General features: G+C 46.4%; 1 protein-coding gene across 2 annotated transcripts; it reads right to left on the reverse strand.

Moving 5' to 3' along the window:
• Positions 1-204: 204 nt before the first annotated feature.
• Positions 205-9721, reverse strand: sgo1 (shugoshin 1). 2 transcript variants are annotated; one of them, XM_041903636.2, is made up of 11 exons: positions 9593-9721; positions 4587-4755; positions 4169-4374; positions 3996-4048; positions 3760-3830; positions 2654-3547; positions 2133-2438; positions 1904-2038; positions 1565-1750; positions 1123-1240; positions 205-819 (listed from the first exon to the last, which is right to left on the reverse strand). In XM_041903636.2, the coding sequence occupies exons 2-11, from the start codon at positions 4729-4731 to the stop codon at positions 684-686; spliced, it is 2250 nt and encodes a 749-aa protein (XP_041759570.2). In that variant the 5' UTR covers positions 4732-4755; positions 9593-9721; the 3' UTR covers positions 205-683. The 2 variants fall into 2 exon arrangements, with proteins under 2 accessions (XP_041759570.2, XP_041759568.2); XM_041903634.2 differs by having other exon boundaries at positions 1123-1306.
• Between the last annotated feature and the right edge of the window lie 7800 nt (positions 9722-17521).

Consider the following 17521-nt stretch of genomic DNA (forward strand, 5'->3'; position numbering starts at 1 on the left):
CTCATGTACAACGCACTTGTCACGATGGTTGTGACTTGTGACATAATTTTTCTGCACAAAAGATAATTACATATGCGTTGTAAAGACATTTTCGTGTAGACAATCTCTCTGTTGTATCACAAAAATAGAAGTTGTATCACAACCATTGTGCCAAATGTGTTGTACAACCTGAGTGTGTACGGGGCCAATAAAGACTCAGCTGAATAGGAATTATGGACTGAATGTTTATTATAATAAAATCAAAACATGTTACACAGGGGCATGTAGAGAATACATATTCAAAGGTCTTGAAAGGCAAGCTAAATATACATACTGTATGTACAACAGTGAACTGAATACAACCATTGAGGTACATGTTGTTGACATCTTCTCAGACAGAATGTTGATCTTACATTGCCCTCTACAGGTGGATAACAATCCATACAGTCATCGAGCGAGAGAGAACGCATTTTTGGGTGATTTAATTGAATGTCTCCAATGCCCATGATGATTTGGCCAAATTCAGGATACGGATAACAGCATAGTGTGAACAATGAAGAATCTAAAAACAATTAAAGCTGCCCTCCATTATTTCATTGGACAAAAACAATAACAGGTGTAAATATGTAAATATTCACAACCAAAAATCCTCTCAAACTAATTTGAATGGGTAAAGCGTGTTCAATGTGAAGACATAGGACATGTCAGCGACATCCCACAAATGACTCATTGTATTTCTCCAACGACAGCTGAATCTTCATGGACTTCCTGGGTTTCTGTTTGAAGATGGGAGAGCGGAGGAACTTGGTGTCTGTGAACTTGTCTCCACGCCTCAGTTTCCTGGCAGACAGGAAATTAAAGAGAGATAGATAAGAGATGGTGAGAAATAATGACTGGCAGGAGCAACACTGGGGCATTACAGAAACAATAGGTTTTTAGCTACTACACTGGTCGTGTAGCTTTTGCCAGCGCAAGTTAGTTCTCGTGCGCAAGCCACGCAGCACTTCTGCTTTCACCCATGGTTCATTTAAATGAATGGGAGCGTGTTACCCTCTGCAAAAGTTACATGTTATCTAAACCAAGAAAGAATTCCACACATTTCAAAAATCCCCCTTGGAATCCCCCTTTCCCTTTAATACTCACGCGTGCAGTGACGGCTCTTTGTAGTCCACTGTCATCGTGGACCGCCTCTTGCGGGCGGGGACGGGGGTGGAGCATCGGTCTGAAGGGCGGGAGCTCTTTAAAGAGAACTTCCGATAGGCTGCAGGGGTAAGATTGGTCACATCACTCAGACTGAAGCCCCGCCCAGCCCTGACACCAAGCCCACCTGTGGTGAGAGGATAAAGTGAGTTGTCAGTGCAGAAAAGTTGGGGAAAATGTATTTAGGTAGATATTCTATAGACACCAGTGGACCAGTTGTTCAGACAGAGGTGGAGGAATGAGAAGAGATTCTGATATAGCCAAATAGTGGTCAGAGAAGAAGAACACTGTACATGTTGAACATATACGTGTAATGTGAAAGAATGAGAGGACACTGATTAAGCGTCATTCATTAACATGTCCTAAGCAGCTAACCGGGCTGTACCTGTCCTCCTGCATGTTTTGGGGATGTGTGAGGCGTGGTTCTCGGGGGTGCTGCTGGTCGGTAACCCAGGAGACTCACAGGGGGAGTCCCTGAAACCAGACAGGACGTTGTCGATCCTCATCATCTCCTCCTCCACTCCTGGAGTGACGGGAAGCAGAGCCTCCTCTTCATCTTCTCTGTGGTGCTCTGGAACACCATCATCAATTACCATTTTATACTTGTGTCCCAAATGGCACCCTAATACCTATATAGTGCACTACATAGGGAGTAAGGTGCCATTTGTGATGAAGCCTCAGTCTATTGCCATGACTATCTACCATTCCAAGCATGTCCACTTACCTGGGTGGCCCTCAAGACCTTGCTCTGCCATTGGACCAGGACTGTCAAAGACACTCCCAGGGGTTTCTGGGAGTTGGAGTTCTGTCTCATAGATCTCAGCGGGCCCAGCTGTGGGACTGGCCTCTACTCTGATGACTGGATAGACACAGGAGATAAGCATCAGATACAACACATAGCCTACCCTTTCCTATAACAGCATGTATAAATCTGTATGTTGTTCATCGCTCACCACGTGACGACTGTCGTTTCAGAGGGGGGACGTTCTCCTTGTCTCTGGCTGCTTTAAGGGGCCGTCCCCTGCGAGCGGGGGTGGGCTTGGCCTGCTCTGGGGGGCCCTGTGTCTTCCGTACGCCACGGCTTTGAGGAACGTAGGGGCTACCCTCTGACTCACACAAGCTGGCCTCCATGGCAACATCCATGGCAACCACAGACAACGGCTGTATCCGAATCGAGCTCTGTCTCCGTCCCCTTTCTGGTTCCTCCTTGAGTTGTTTGTCAAGGACCACAGGGGTGGGACTGACCTCCATTCTGGTTACTAGACACGGGCGATGAACAACTAATTAAACACATACAATAGCTTATGTGGAAATCTATAGAAAAAGCACTCATATCTACAGCTGTCATCATTTTATGTCACCTGGACATGAGGTGAAGATTTCCAGCAATGCTTCAGAGCAACCATCAAGGTACTTGATAAGTGATTGCAAAGACAGTCATCCTAATTGTCTAAGTTAACAGTTAAATGCTCACCATGTGGGGGGGCGTTCTCCTTATCTGTAGCTGCTTTGGAGGGTTGACCTCTGCCTCTACGAGCGAGGGCGGGCTTGGCCTGGTCCGTGTGGCTCCGTCTCTTCCGTTTCTGAGGAACGTAGGGGCTGTCTTCTGACTCAGAAGACGAAGATGAACTAAACTCAGGTGACAACTGAGTCCTCTTCGGGTTCTGTCCCTGTCCCGTCTCTACCACCTTCTCCTGTTTGGGTGTGTCTCGGGGGTTATCCTTGGGTCCGCCACCCTTGAAGGGGGTGAGGTGTACCCCATCCTCGCAGTCGAAATCAAAGGTGTCATTGAATCCCTGAGATGTGTTGAGGGAGGTGTTGAGAGGTGCAGCGGATCCCACCCCGGCTCTGGACCGTGTGGCAGAGCGGTCCCGGCTCTTGGACCGGGCTCTGGGTTTAGAGGTCTCCCAGGGTTTCTTCAGAGGGGGGCGGTCCGGTTTGCGGCCCCTCTCTGGCTTGCGTGCAGCTGGTTCGGGTTTAGGCCGCGGTGGCTGGGCCTGTTTCGGTTTGTTCCGGGGTTGCTGCTGCTGATTGGCTGGTTTAGCCGGGGGCTCTGGGGTGAAGTGCTGCTGGAACTCCTCTGAGCCAATCGGATTGCCTCTCTCCATCTTCACTTCCTGTATGTGGTTCTGGCCTCTTCTGTCGTTTAGAACCAGGCTATCCACTATGACCTCAGTCTCTTTCTGTTTGAGAGGTTCTGGAGGGGCGCTGGGGTTCTGCTCATAGAACGAGGAACGGCGCCCTTCCCGCACACGCTCAGATCGCATCCTGCTGCCTTCCACCCGGCGACGTCTCGCACCCACTGTCTGTGGCAACGCCACCTGCCTGTCACTTTTGTTTTTGCCCGCCCCTTCAGGAAACTGACGCGCTGAGAGAGGAGAATGGATGTCATTGTCAACACTTGCAACGACATGGATGGTTCATTAAAAGTGACACATCCTAACACACATGCACAATAACATTATTGTTGTTGTTTTCTGTGTAATTATCCAAAGTAACAACATCACAATTCTGGAGTGAAAGGCCTAACAGTTAAAATCTGTTAAGAAAGGTTTGTCTGGTAAATGTTATTTCATATACCTGAGCTGATGGGTGAGAGAGGGGATTCGTCCATCACAGGATCTTCCAGATCAGCACGGCTTTGAATTCTCCTGCACAAAAGTAACAAAAAAGGGAAACGTTTGAAATTCCAGGGAGGAATTGATGACATTCACAAGGTGACAGGAGATGGGATGAATCACACTGGACATTAAAACAGTGGCTCTTTGAATGTGAGAAATGATGCATTCAGTTGATATTATATTTGAATAGCTCACCTGGAGGAGTCCACTGGCTTTGGTGGTTCAGCAAGGAGCTGTGCAGGTCCAGTCTAAACACACACAAATATCATGAACAAGGGCAGAGGGGGAAGGGCACAACTTTCTGTGATGAAAAGCTCCCATAGCGGTTACTCAGTTTGACTCAAACAGTCATTCAGGCATCTTCATACCTGTACATTGCTGGCCTGCGCCTCCTGGTCTTTGAGCCTCTTCTTGAGCAGGAGGAGGTGGAGGAAGAGGGCCTGCTGCTCCCTCTTCATCTGCAGGATGATACAGTTGGCCTGCCTCACCTTCTCCTTCTCAGCCTGCAGGGCCAGAGCCAGGGCTTTGTTATTGATCTGCACGTTCTTCAGGATAACTGGCTTCACGTTGCCCGCTGTAGAGACAGAGGGAGCAAGCTGAGATATACTCCTCTTCAAAAGGTTAACCGCCATGAGGTGAGAAATTGCTAGCTAGATAATTAGTAGGCAATAGTAGGCATAGCTACGTCCAATTGACCAGAATTTAGGTTGTTAACTATCATGATGCTTAAGTTTACATTACCATCTTCAACATGATACTGGCTGGCATATTATGTGAATCTCTCACCACTGGTTCTGTTGATCCTTTTGGACCGTCCTCTGTTGGCTACAGAGGCACTTGCCAGGCGTTTGTTCCTCTTCTCAATCATCTTTTCCTTGATGTCGTCCAGGCTTTGCTGGAAAGACTTCTTCTGGCCCCGTTCCCTCACCATGGTTGAAAGTAACTGGCAGGATCACTACCAGAAGGCGAGAGAGCGTGACAATTAGTCCAGTGTCTACGTTAGAACAGGGCTCCGGGCAGCCGAGCGGAAATGGAGGAATACTAGACTCCCTGCGGACCTGTCATCTTTCCACTCCCTCCTCTCTACATTCCTCTGTTTCTGCAGCTAAAGCCACTTTCTACCACTCTAAATGTCAAGCCTCTGCCTCTAACCCTAGGAAGCTCTTTGCCAACTTCTCCTCCCTGCTGAATCCTCCTCCCCCTCCCTCTCTCTGTGGATGACTTTGTCAACCATTTTGAAAAGAAGGTTGACGACATCTGATCCTCATTTATTAAGTCAAATGACACAGCTGTTCCTGCTCACACTGCCTTACCCTATGCTTTGACTTCTTTCTCCCTCCAGATGAAATCTTGCGACTTGTGACGGCCGGCCGCCCGCCCAACAACCTGCCTGCTTGACCCTATCCCCTCCTCTCTTCTCCAGACCATTTCCGGAGACCTTCTCCCTTACCTCACCTTGCTCATCAACTCATCCTTGACCGCTGGCCATGTCCCTTCCATCTTCAAGAGAGCGAGAGTTGCACCCCTCTTCAAAAAACCTACACTCGATCCCTCCGATGTCAACAACTACAGACCAGTATCCATTCTTTCTTTTCTCTCCAAAACTCTTGAGCGTGCAGTTTCTAGCCAACTCTCCTGCTATCTCTCTCAGAATGACCTTCTTGATCCAAACCAGTCAGTTTTCAAGACTGGTCATTCAACTGAGACAGCTCTTCTCTGTGTCACGGAGGCTCTCCGCACTGCTAAAGCTAACTCTCTCTCCTCTGCTCTTATCCTTCTAGACATATCTGCTGCCTTTAATACTGTGAACCATCAGATCCTCCTCTCCACCCTCTCCGAGTTGGGCGTCTCCGGCGCAGCTCACTCTTGGATTGCGTCCTACCTGACAGGTCGCTCCTACCAGGTGGTTGTGGCGAGAATCTGTCTCCGCACCACGTGCTCTCACCACTGGTGTCCCCCAGGGCTCAGTTCTAGGCCCTCTCCTATTCTCTCTATACACCAAGTCACTTGGCTCTGTCATATCCTCACATGGTCTCTCCTATCATTGCTACGCAGACGACACACAATATCTTTTCTCCTTTCCCCCTTCTGATAACCAGGTGGCGAATCGCATCTCTGCATGTCTGGCAGACATATCAGTGTGGATGTCGGATCACCACCTCAAGCTGAACCTCGGCAAGACGGAGCTGCTCTTCCTCCCGGGGAAGGACTGACCGCTCCATGATCTCGCCATCATGGTTGACAACTCCATTGTGTCCTCCTCCCAGAGTGCAAAAGAACCTTGGCGTGACCCTGGACAACACCCTGTCGTTCTCCGCTAACATCAAAGCGGTGACCTGATCCTGCAGGTTCATGCTCTACAACAGGGATGTCAATCATACGGCCCGCGGGCCAGAACCGGCCCGCCAGATGGTTCAATCCGGCCCGCGAGACGACGTCCACTTTTTTTTTTTTAAAGGAACAGATATTCCAAATTTGTCCAGCAGAGGTCGCACTGAAATAACGAGAGATCCTGAAATAAACAGCACGTGACAGCAACGCGCCCAGAATGCGCTATCTGCCGATCTTGCCTTATCGTTATTAAGCTCTTGTTGTCAAAATTACCCACTGTTGCACCCACATTACCAAAATGTCTTTCTCAAAAAGGAGAAAAGTTGACACAGAGTGCAGAGTTTTCCAAGAAAAATTGACTGATTCATATTTATTCACAGAAGTGAATGGGAAATCTGTGTGCTTGGTGTGTAATCAGCAAGTTTCAGTGCTCAAGGAATATAATATTCGGCGCCACTATGAGACTCATCATGGTGAAAAATACAACCATTTACGAGGACAACTGAGAATAGAGAAGATAAATGAATTGTTAGTGGGTCTGAAGAAACAGCAGTCTGTTTTTACCCGTAGCCGAGAGGTCAGTGATGCAGCGGTGAAAGCTAGCTACCTTATTGCTAATGAGATAGCGTTAGGATCCAAGCCATTTTCTGAGGGTGAGTTCGTGAAAACATGCATGCTGAAGGCTGCAGAAATCGTGTGCCCTGAAAAGCGACAGGCCTTTGCCAACATTAGCCTAACGAGAAACACTGTCGCAGATAGAATTTCAGATCTCTCTGCAGACTTGGAGAGCCAAATGAATCACAAAGTCAAGTCATTTGTTGCATTTTCGGTTGCAATTGATGAGAGCACTGATATTACAGATGTTGCTCAACTGGCCATATTCATTCGTGGTGTTGATGCGACTTTGACAGTCACCGAGGAGTTCCTTGGGTTGGTACCTATGACGGATACTACAACAGCGGATGACATTATGAGCTCTCTCGTTGGAGCGCTGGACAGAGTCGGAGTGGACTGGTCCCGTGCCGTCAGCCTGGCTACAGATGGTGCGCCATCAATGATTGGGAGAAAAGCAGGCGTTGTGACAAAATTCAGAGATAAAGTACAGGCCGCAAATGAAGGACAAGAGTTTTGGACATTTCACTGTATTTTGCACCAGGAAGCATTGTGTTGCAAATCATTAAAAATGGATCATGTCATGGAGGTGGTTGTCCGCACTGTTAATTTCATCCGAGAGGTTTGAATCACCGTCAGTTTGACAGTCTTCTCAGTGATAAAGACATTACGCATGGCTTGCCATACCACACTGAAGTACGGTGGTTAAGCCGAGGTGCCGTGCTGAAGCGTTTCTTTGAGCTACGAGAGCAAATTGAACAGTTCATGGAGAAAAAAGGCAAACCAGTGAAGGAACTTAAATGCCCAGAATGGGTGCAGGATCTTGCCTTTCTGGTGGATATTACAGAGCACCTGAATAATCTTAATAAAATGTTGCAGGGCCGCAAAAAAGTTGTCACTCAGTATTATGACAGCATACGCGCATTCAAGTTGAAACTGTCACTCTGGGAGACAACTATCTAGCGGTGACACCGCTCATTTCCCTTGTCTAAGAGATGTGCGTGCGACCGGACTTAATGCTGACATGGCTCAATACAAAGACAAGATTACAGGATTGCTGCGGGAGTTTGAGCGACGGTTTCAGGTCTTCGGTGAACTTGAGACAGAATTTACCGTTTTTTGCTCGCCATTCACAGTCAAGGCTTCTGATCTGCCCGCTGACATCCAACTCGAAATAATTGACATGCAGTGTGCAGTGTGATTCAGGTATGAAGGACAAATTTGCCTCTGTGGGCTTGGACACATTTTATCAGTATCTCTTGCCAGGGTGCCCCAAATTAACAGCCCTGGCTGCAAAGGTTTTATGCATGTTTGGGACTACCTATCTTTGTGAACAGGTTCTCTCTGTAATGAACATCAATAAAACAAAGCTGCGCTCAAGGCTAACACACAAGCACTTAAATGACATTATGAAATTGGCTGCTACTCAGGATTTGACACCTGATATTGATGCAATCGTGAAGGCTAAAAGATGCCAAGTTTCAGGAGCAGCCGGTAGGCCGCAGTGAGAGAAAGAGAGGGGAGGGGGTTAAACAGCGAGTAGGTCAAGTCTAATTGTAAGACTTGTAATGCTCTTTAAGAGACGTTTTGCACTCTGAAGAATACAGTTCTGTGAAAAAATAACATTTACTGTGGTAATGTAATATTTAAAGACCATGAACATTGTGATAACGTTCTTCATAGCTCCCACTTTAGTTTGTGCATAGTGTGGTGAGTCAGTTCAGGTGGTCAGAATGTATACTGTACATTAAAATAAGTTAAGTTAATAAGTTAATAAAACAAGTTGTTTTAATTAAAGTGAAATGCAATTTTTTCAGTTCCATAAGCCTATCTGTGAATAAATGTTTTGTGCCTTTGTAGATCCACTGTGATCTGTGAGTTATAATGCACATATGTAGGCTAAATTATAAATTAAGGCATAATATTGAAAAACAAAGGTAAAGATTTGGAGTTGACGTTATTTATAGGTTATTTTGCTATTATTTTACTGGCCCGGCCCACTTGAGATCAGATTGCGCTATATGTGGCCCCTGAACCAAAATGAGTTTGACACCCCTGCTCTACAACATTCGCAGAGTACAACCCTACCTTCCACAGAAAGTGGCACAGGTCCTAATCCAGGCACTTGTCATCTCCCGTCTGGATTACTGCAACTCGCTGTTGGCTGGGCTCCCTGCCTGTGCCATTAAACCCCTACAATTTATCCAGAACGCTGCAGCCCGTCTGGTGTTCAACCTTCCCAAGTTCTCTCATGTCACCCCGCTCCTCCGCACACTCCACTGGCTTCCAGTTGAGGCTCGCATCTACTACAAGACCATGGTGCTTGCCTACGGAGCTGTGAGGGGAACGGCACTTCCTTACCTTCAGGTTCTGAAAAGACCCTACACCCAAACGAGGGCACTACGTTCATCCACCTCTGGCCTGCTAGCCCCCCTACCTATACGGAAGCACAGTTCCCGCTCAGCCCAGTCAAAGCTATACACTGCTCTGGCACCCCAATGGTGGAACAAGTTCCCCCATGACAGCGGAGTCACTGACCACCTTCCGGACACTTGAAACCCTACCTCTTTAAGGAATAGTATAAAAGTAATCCTTCTACCCCCCCCTTCCCCCACAAAAAAAGTGGTTGTCCCACTGGCTATCATAAGTTGAATGCACCAATTTGTAAATCGCTCTGGATAATAGGGTCTGCTAAATGACATAAATGTAAAATGTTAGAACCCGGCCTCAAGGTTGAATGTTGTTGTTGATCCGCTACGCTAGCTACTCCGCTAGCAGAGTCTCCATTGCTAATACGTGGAATAAACTGCGTAATATCACATATACCGACGTTTTAAATGTTGACTTACCTCCTCGGTTATAAACAGTAGAGTGAAATCTAATTCAAATCTGCGTATTTCACAAGGAATTCTAACAACGTGGTCAAATAACTAGCCACAAATCCGTTCTCAACTTGTTAACTTTCGAATTCTGCGCTGCGAGTGCTGATTGGTGGGAACTGGGACGCGTCATTTCCTATCATCTGAAATGCATAACTTTATTTTTCCACTAGGTGACACCAGAGCAATGTTTCTCTCTCTCTCTCTCTCTCTCTCTCTCTCTCTCTCTCTCTCTCTCTCTCTCTCTCTCTCTCTCTCTCTCTCTCTCTCTCTCTCTCAATTCAATTTCAATTCAATTTAAGGGCTTTATTGGCATGGGAAACATATGTTAACATTGCCAAAGCAAGTGAAGTAGATACTAAACAAAAGTGAAATAAACAATAAAAGTTAACAGTAAACATTACACTCAGAAGTTCCAAAAGAATAAAGACGTTTCAAATGTAATATTATGTATATATACAGGGTTGTAACAATGTGCAAATAGTTAAAGTACAAATGGGAAAATAAATAAACATACAGTTAAAGTCGGAAGTTTACATACACTTAGGTTGGAGTCATTAAAACTCGTTTTTCAACCACTCCACAAATTTCTTGTTAACAAACTATAGTTTTGGCAAGTCGGTTAGGACATCTACTTTGTGCATGACACAAGTAATTTTTCCAACTATTGTTTACAGACCGATTATGTCACTTATAATTCACTGTATCACAATTCCAGTGGGTCAGAAGTTTACATGTGCCTTTAAACAGCTTTGAAAATTCCTGAAAATGATGTCATGGCTTTAGAAGCTTCTGATAGGCTAATTGACATAATATGAGTCAATTGGAGGTGTACCTGTGGATGTATTTCAAGGCCTACCTTCAAACTCAGTGCCTCTTTGCTTGACATCATGGGAAAATCAAAAGAAATCAGCCAAATTGTAGACCTCCACAAGTCTGGTTCATCCTTGGGAGCAATTTCCAAATGCTTGAAGGTACCACGTTCATCTGTACAAACAATAGTACGCAAGTATAAACACCATGGGACCACGCAGCCGTCATACTGCTCAGGAAGGAAACGCGTTCTGTCTCCTAGAGATGAACGTACTTTTGTGCGAAAAGTGCAAATCAATCGCAGAACAACAGCAAAGGACCTTGTGAAGATGCTGGATGAAACCGGTACAAAAGTATCTATATCCACAGTAAAACGAGTCCTATATCGACATAACCTGAAAGGCTGCTTAGCAAGGAAGAAGCCACTGCTCCAAAACCGCCATAAAAAAGCCAGACTACGGTTTGCAACTGCACATGGGGACAAAGATCGTACTTTTTGGAGAAATGTCCTCTGGTCTGATGAAACAAAAATAGAACTGTTTGGCCATAATGACCAGCGTTATGTTTGGAGGAAAAAGGGGACTTGCAACACGACGAACACCATCCCAACCGTGAAGCACGGGGGTGGCAGCATCATGCTGTGGGGGTGCTTTGCTGCAGGAGGGACTGGTGCACTTCACAAAATAGATGACATCATGAGGAAGGAAAATTATGAGGATATATTGAAGCAACATCTCAAGACATCAGTCAGGAAGTTAAAGCTTGGTCGCAAATGGGTCTTCCAAATGGACAATGACCCCAAGCATACTTAAGGACAACAAAGTCAAGGTGTTGGAGTGGCCACCACAAAGCCTTGACCTCAATCCTATAGAAAATGTATGGGCAGAACTGAAAAAGCATGTGCGAGCAAGGAGGCCTACAAACCTGATTCTGTTACACCAGCTCTGTCAGGAGGAATGGGCCAAAATTCACCCAGCTTATTGTGGGAAGCTTGTGGAAGGCTAGCAGAAACGTTTGACCCATGTTAAACAATTTAAAGGCAATGCTACCAAATACTATTTGAGTGTATGTAAACTTCTGACCTACTGGGAATGTGATGAAAGAAATAAAAGCTGAAATAAATCATTCTCTCTACTATTATTCTGACATTTCACATTCTTAAAATAAAGTGGTGATCCAAACTGACCTAAGACAGGGACTTTTTACTAGGATTAAATGTCAGGAATTGTGAAACTGAGTTTAAATGTATTTGGCTAAGGTGTATGTAAACTTCCGACTTCAACTGTAAATATTGGTTGTATTTACAATGGTGTTTGTTCTCCACTGGTTGCCCTTTTCTTGTGGCAACAGGTCACAAATATTGCTGCTGCGATGGCACACTGTGGTATTTCACCCAGTAGATCTGTGTAATCTGAGGGAAATATGTGTCTCTAATATGGTCATACATTTGGCAGGAGGTAAGGAAGTGCAGCTCAGTTTCCACCTCATTTTGTGGGCAGTGTGCACATAGTCCTGGATGGCAGGAAGCTTGGCCCCAGTGATGTACTGGGCCGTACGCACTACCCTCTGTAATGCCTTGCGGTCGGAGGCCAAGCAGTTGCCATACCAGGCGGTGATGCAACCAGTCAGGATGCTCTCGATGGTGCAGCTGTAGAATGTTTTGAGGATCTGAGGACCCATGCCAAATATTTTCAGTCTCCTGAGGGGGAATAGGCTTTGTCGTGCCCTCTTCACGACTGTCTTGGTGTGTTTGGACCATGATAGTTCGTTGGTGATGTGGACACCAAGGAACTTGAAGCTCTCAACCTGTTCCACTACAGCCCCGTCGATAAGAATGGGGGCGTGCTCAGTCCTCTTTTTTTTTCCTGTAAGAGGGCTGTAAAACGGCAGCCATCTTCTCCGGCGCCATATGACATTTCAAATGTCATATTATGTCTATATACAGTGTTATAATGATGTGCAAATAGTTAAAGTAGAAAAGGGAAAATAAATAAACATAAATATGGGTTGTATTTACAGTGGTGTTTGTTCTTCACTGGTTCCCCTTTTCATGTGGCAACAGGTCACAAATCTTGCTGCTGTGATGGCACAATGTGGTATTTCACCCAATAGATATGGGAGTTTATCAAAATTGAATTTGTTTTGTAATTCTTTGTGGGTCTGTGTAATCTGAGGGAAATATGTGTCTCTAATACGGTCATACATTTGGCAGGAGATCAGGAAGTGCAGCTCAGTTTCCACCTCATTTTGTGGGCAGTGTGCACATAGCCTGTCTTCTCCTGAGAGCCAGGTCTGCCTACGGCAGCCTCTCTCAATAGCAAGGTCTCTCTCTCTCTCTCTCTCTCTCTCTCTCTCTCTCTCTCTCTCTCTCTCTCTCTCTCTCTCTCTCTCTCTCTCTCTCTCTCTCTCTCTCCTCCCTTTCTCCATCTCTCTCTCTCTCTCCCATAAATAGTCATTCCTTACTGCTCAGGCTCAATAAACCTTCCAGAAATAATACATTCAATTAAATATCAAGTCGTGATCTCATTTACTTTCCGCTGCATGAGTCAAATGGAGCAATTTTATCTTGACACACAGAGAAACACTCATTTTTCTACATGGCAGCAGGGAACTTAAACAGACACACCTATGGTGAGTCAGGAGGAGCTTGGCATCAATCAGGTCCAAGTAAACATCCAAGACATTGAAAGGACTGACAAGAGAGTGGTTCAATGCTAGGGTGGGTTAGCAATAAAGGTGTTGTAAGGGATACACTTCCCTGCCAGTTCACCATTACCTCAGTCAGCGCTCACAAAGCAGTGTAGCATCCAGAGATGCATGTTCTAGGCTATAAGTCAGATGTCTGGCTCACAGATTTTCAATGATGATGTTGCACTTAGGGTATATTGTGGTGGAAGGGAGAGGTGGCAATCCTCTGTGGACATTGAATGTGCATGGATATGAATGTTCACCACATTGGGCAATAGGGATTCCACGCACTGTAACTACTTTCACAACAACATTATGTATCTTCACAGATCCTACATTATCTTCACGACATTGCTTAGCCACCCTTTACACAACAAACTCACAACACAACCAACGCTACCCATTCCATTAGACGTCATCTCATTGCAGAGGAGACATTGCTGTAATTTTCCTTAAAGGCCATGTAAATGTTATGGCTGCCACATTCACTGTCACAGCGGGAGACCACATTCACTGTCACAGCGGGAGACCACATTCACTGTCACAGTGGGAGACCATATTCACTGTCACATGGGTCCGGGTCTGGGTATGCAGCTGTGTTTACTGCTATCAGTCTTCTCCTCAATGCCACTACTGATTATTATAATGGCAGATGACTGGAGATGTTGATTATCATAAAAACAGGGGAGAGGAGTAAACAAACTGATTGATTGGCCCTGTCTGAATGACTGACTGACTGATGACTGGCTGACTGGCTGACTGGCTGACTGGCTGACTGGCTGACTGAGAGACTGACTGACTGACTGACTGGTTGACTGGTTGACTGACTGATTGACTGGTTGACTGACTGATGTGAGCGAGTTCTGACATGGACACTAGAGGTGTTTCACACATCAGAGAGTGGAATCAATCAATCAGTCAATCCATCCATCCCTATCCATCCATCCCTATCCATCCATCACTGTTTAGTAGAAGACACCAATGAAGACAAGTCATAACACCAGACGGGTCCATCTCAGCAAATCAGAGCACAGCGTTGCTCTAGAGTCTAGCCAGTGATCAGGCCAGTTTGGAGCTCCCCCTCCCACCAGATGAAATTCATTAGCTGTAATCTCTGCTCCCCCTCCCCAGAGCAAAAAACGTAACCCAACATTTAATGTGGAAAATGTGGAGAGCCAAGCACAACATTTCTGATAATTAAATCATAATGCAGGGAGAGCATTCAGCCCCAAAGCAAACACTTAAAGAGAAACAACCCTGAAAATCTGGGATTATGGTTTGTCCATTTTAGACAGACGCCTTTCTCTAACACAGTTGAGGTGAGCTGTCTGTTGCTCCTTTATACAGAAGAACAATGTTCAATCGGACATCGCTGCATCACAATAGCATTGCTTTACCTAAATCATAATGGAGCAACACTAACAATCTAACGTTATAAAAGAGGCTCTGTAACCTGATCTCAGAGCTACAGTATCAACATTTTGAAATAATTGTGACATCATGCATGGCTAGACCCTTTTTCTAGCATCATTGTGACAAAACAACATCATAATTGTAACATTATATATGCATGCCATTGCTACACCAACCTTACAACACCATTGTGACATAATCTCACAGTTCTGGGTGACTTTAACCTCCCTACGTCTGCCTTTGACTAATTTCTCTCTGCCTCCTTCTTTCCATTCCTTTCCTCTTTTCACCTCACCCGCTCACCGTCGCCCCCTACTCACAAGGCAGGCAATACGCTTGACCTCATCTTTACTAGATGCTGTTCATCTACTAATCTCACTGCAACTCCCCTCCAAGTCTCCGACCACTACTTTGTATCCTTTTCTCTCTCGCTCTCCTCCAACACTACTCACTCTGCCCCTACTCAGATGGTAATGTGCAGTCGCAACCTTAGCTCTCTCTCTCCTACTACTCTCTCCTCTTCCATCCTATCATCTCTTCCCTCTGCTAAATCCTTCTCCCTCTGATCTCCTGATTCTGCCTCCTCAACCCTCCTCTCCTCCCTTTCTGCATCTTTTGACTCTCTATGTCCCCTATCCTCCCGGCCGGCTCGGTCCTCCCCTCCTGCTCCGTGGCTTGACGACTCATTGCGAGCTCACAGAACAGGGCTACGGGCAGCCGAGCGGAAATGGAGGAAAACTAGACTCCCTGCGGACCTGTCATCTTTTCACTCCCTCCTCTCTACATTTTCTTCCTCTGTTTCTGCTGCTAAAGCCACTTTCTACCACTCTAAATTTCAAACCTCTGCCTCTAACCCTAGGAAGCTCTTTGCCACCTTCTCCTCCCTGCTGAATCCTCCTCCTTCTCCCCCTCCCTCCTCCCTCTCTGTGGATGACTTCGTCAACCATTTTGAAAAGAAGGTTGACGATATCCGATCCTCATTTATTAAGTCAAATGTCACCGCTGGTCCTGCTCACACTGCCCTACCCTATGCTTTGACTTCTTTCTCCCCTCTCTCTCCAGATGAAATCTTGCGACTTGTGACGGCCGGCCGCCCAACAACCTGCCCGCTTGACCCTATCCCCTCCTCTCTTCTCCAGACCATTTCTGGAGACCTTCTCCTCTACCTCACCTCGCTCATCAACTCATCCTTGACCGCTGGCCATGTCCCTTCCATCTTCAAGAGAGCGAGAGTTGCACCCCTCCTCAAAAAACCTACACTCGATCCCTCCGATGTCAACAACTACAGACCAGTATCCCTTCTTTATTTTCTCTCCAAAACTCTTGAGCGTGCCGTCTCTAGCCAACTCTCCTACCATCTCTCTCAGAATGACCTTCTTGATCCAAACCAGTCAGGTTTCAAGACTGGTCATTCAACTGAGACTGCTCTTCTCTGTGTCACGGAGGCTCTCCGCACTGCTATAGCTAACTCTCTCTCCTCTGCTCTTATCCTTCTAGACCTATCTGCTGCCTTTAATACTGTGAACCATCAGATCCTCCTCTCCACCCTTTCCGAGTTGGGCATCTCCGGCGCTGCTCACTCTTGGATTGCGTCCTACCTGACAGGTCGCTCCATTAGGTGGCGTGGTGAGAATCTGTCTCCGCACCACGTGCTCTCACCACTGGTGTTCCCCAGGGCTCAGTTCTAGGCCCTCTCCTATTCTCTCTATACACCAAGTCACTTGGCTCTGTCATATCCTCACATGGTCTCTCCTATCATTTCTACGCAGATGACACACAATTAATTTTCTCCTTTCCCCCTTCTGATAACCAGGTGGCGAATCGCATCTCTGCATGTCTGGCAGACATATCAGTGTAGTGGTCGGATCACCACCTCTAGCTGAACCTCGGCAAAACGGAGCTGCTCTTCCTCCCGGGGAAGGACTGACCGCTCCATGATCTCGCCATCATGGTTGACAACTCCATTGTGTCCTCCTCCCAGAGTGCAAAGAACCTTGGCGTGACCCTGGACAACACCCTGTCGTTCTCCGCTAACATCAAAGCGGTGACCCGATCCTGCAGGTTCATGCTCTACAACATTCGCAGAGTACGACCCTACCTTACACAGAAAGCGGCACAGGTCCTAATCCAGGCACTTGTCATCTCCCGTCTGGATTACTGCAACTCGCTGTTGGCTGGGCTCCCTGCCTGTGCCATTAAACCCCTACAACTTATCCAGAATGCTGCAGCCCATCTGGTGTTCAACCTTCCCAAGTTCTCTCATGTCACCCCGCTCCTCCGCACACTCTACTGGCTTCCAGTTGAGGCTCGCATCTACTACAAGACCATGGTGCTTGCCTACGGAGCTGTGAGGGGAACGGCACCTCCTTACCTTCAGGCTCTGATCAGACCCTACACCCAAACGAGGGCACTATGTTCATCCACCTCTGGCCTGCTAGCCCCCCTACCTCTATGGAAGCACAGTTCCCGCTCAGCCCAGTCAAAGCTATACACTGCTCTGGCACCCCAATGGTGGAACAATCTCCCCCATGACGCCAGGACAGCGGAGTCACTGACCACCTTCCAGAGACACTTGAAACTCTACCTCTTTAAGGAATACCTGGAATAGTATAACAGGAATCCTTCTACCCCCCCTCCCCAACCCCCCCATAAAAAAAAAAAAAGGAGTGGTTGTCCCACTGGCTATCCTAAGTTGAATACACCAATTTGTAAGTCGCTCTGGATAAGAGCGTCTGCTAAATGACTTAAATGTAAATGAACATCAACCTTATAACATAATTGTGACATCATATCAGTGCTACAACAACCTTGTAACATCATCATAAAGTCTTTGCAGTGCTTGTGAAGGGAGGCCTTCATTGGGTGCCTGAAATCTCTATCTAAAAGGGGGGGCTGAGTATGAGAGACTGGATGTATGAATGTTTATCCTTTATTCTACTGATCAGTATCATAATCCATGTTTCATCAGAGTACTGTTACAGTTTA

Source organism: Coregonus clupeaformis, unplaced genomic scaffold (assembly GCF_020615455.1).
Source record: "Coregonus clupeaformis isolate EN_2021a unplaced genomic scaffold, ASM2061545v1 scaf0800, whole genome shotgun sequence".
NCBI classification, from domain to species: domain Eukaryota; kingdom Metazoa; phylum Chordata; class Actinopteri; order Salmoniformes; family Salmonidae; genus Coregonus; species Coregonus clupeaformis.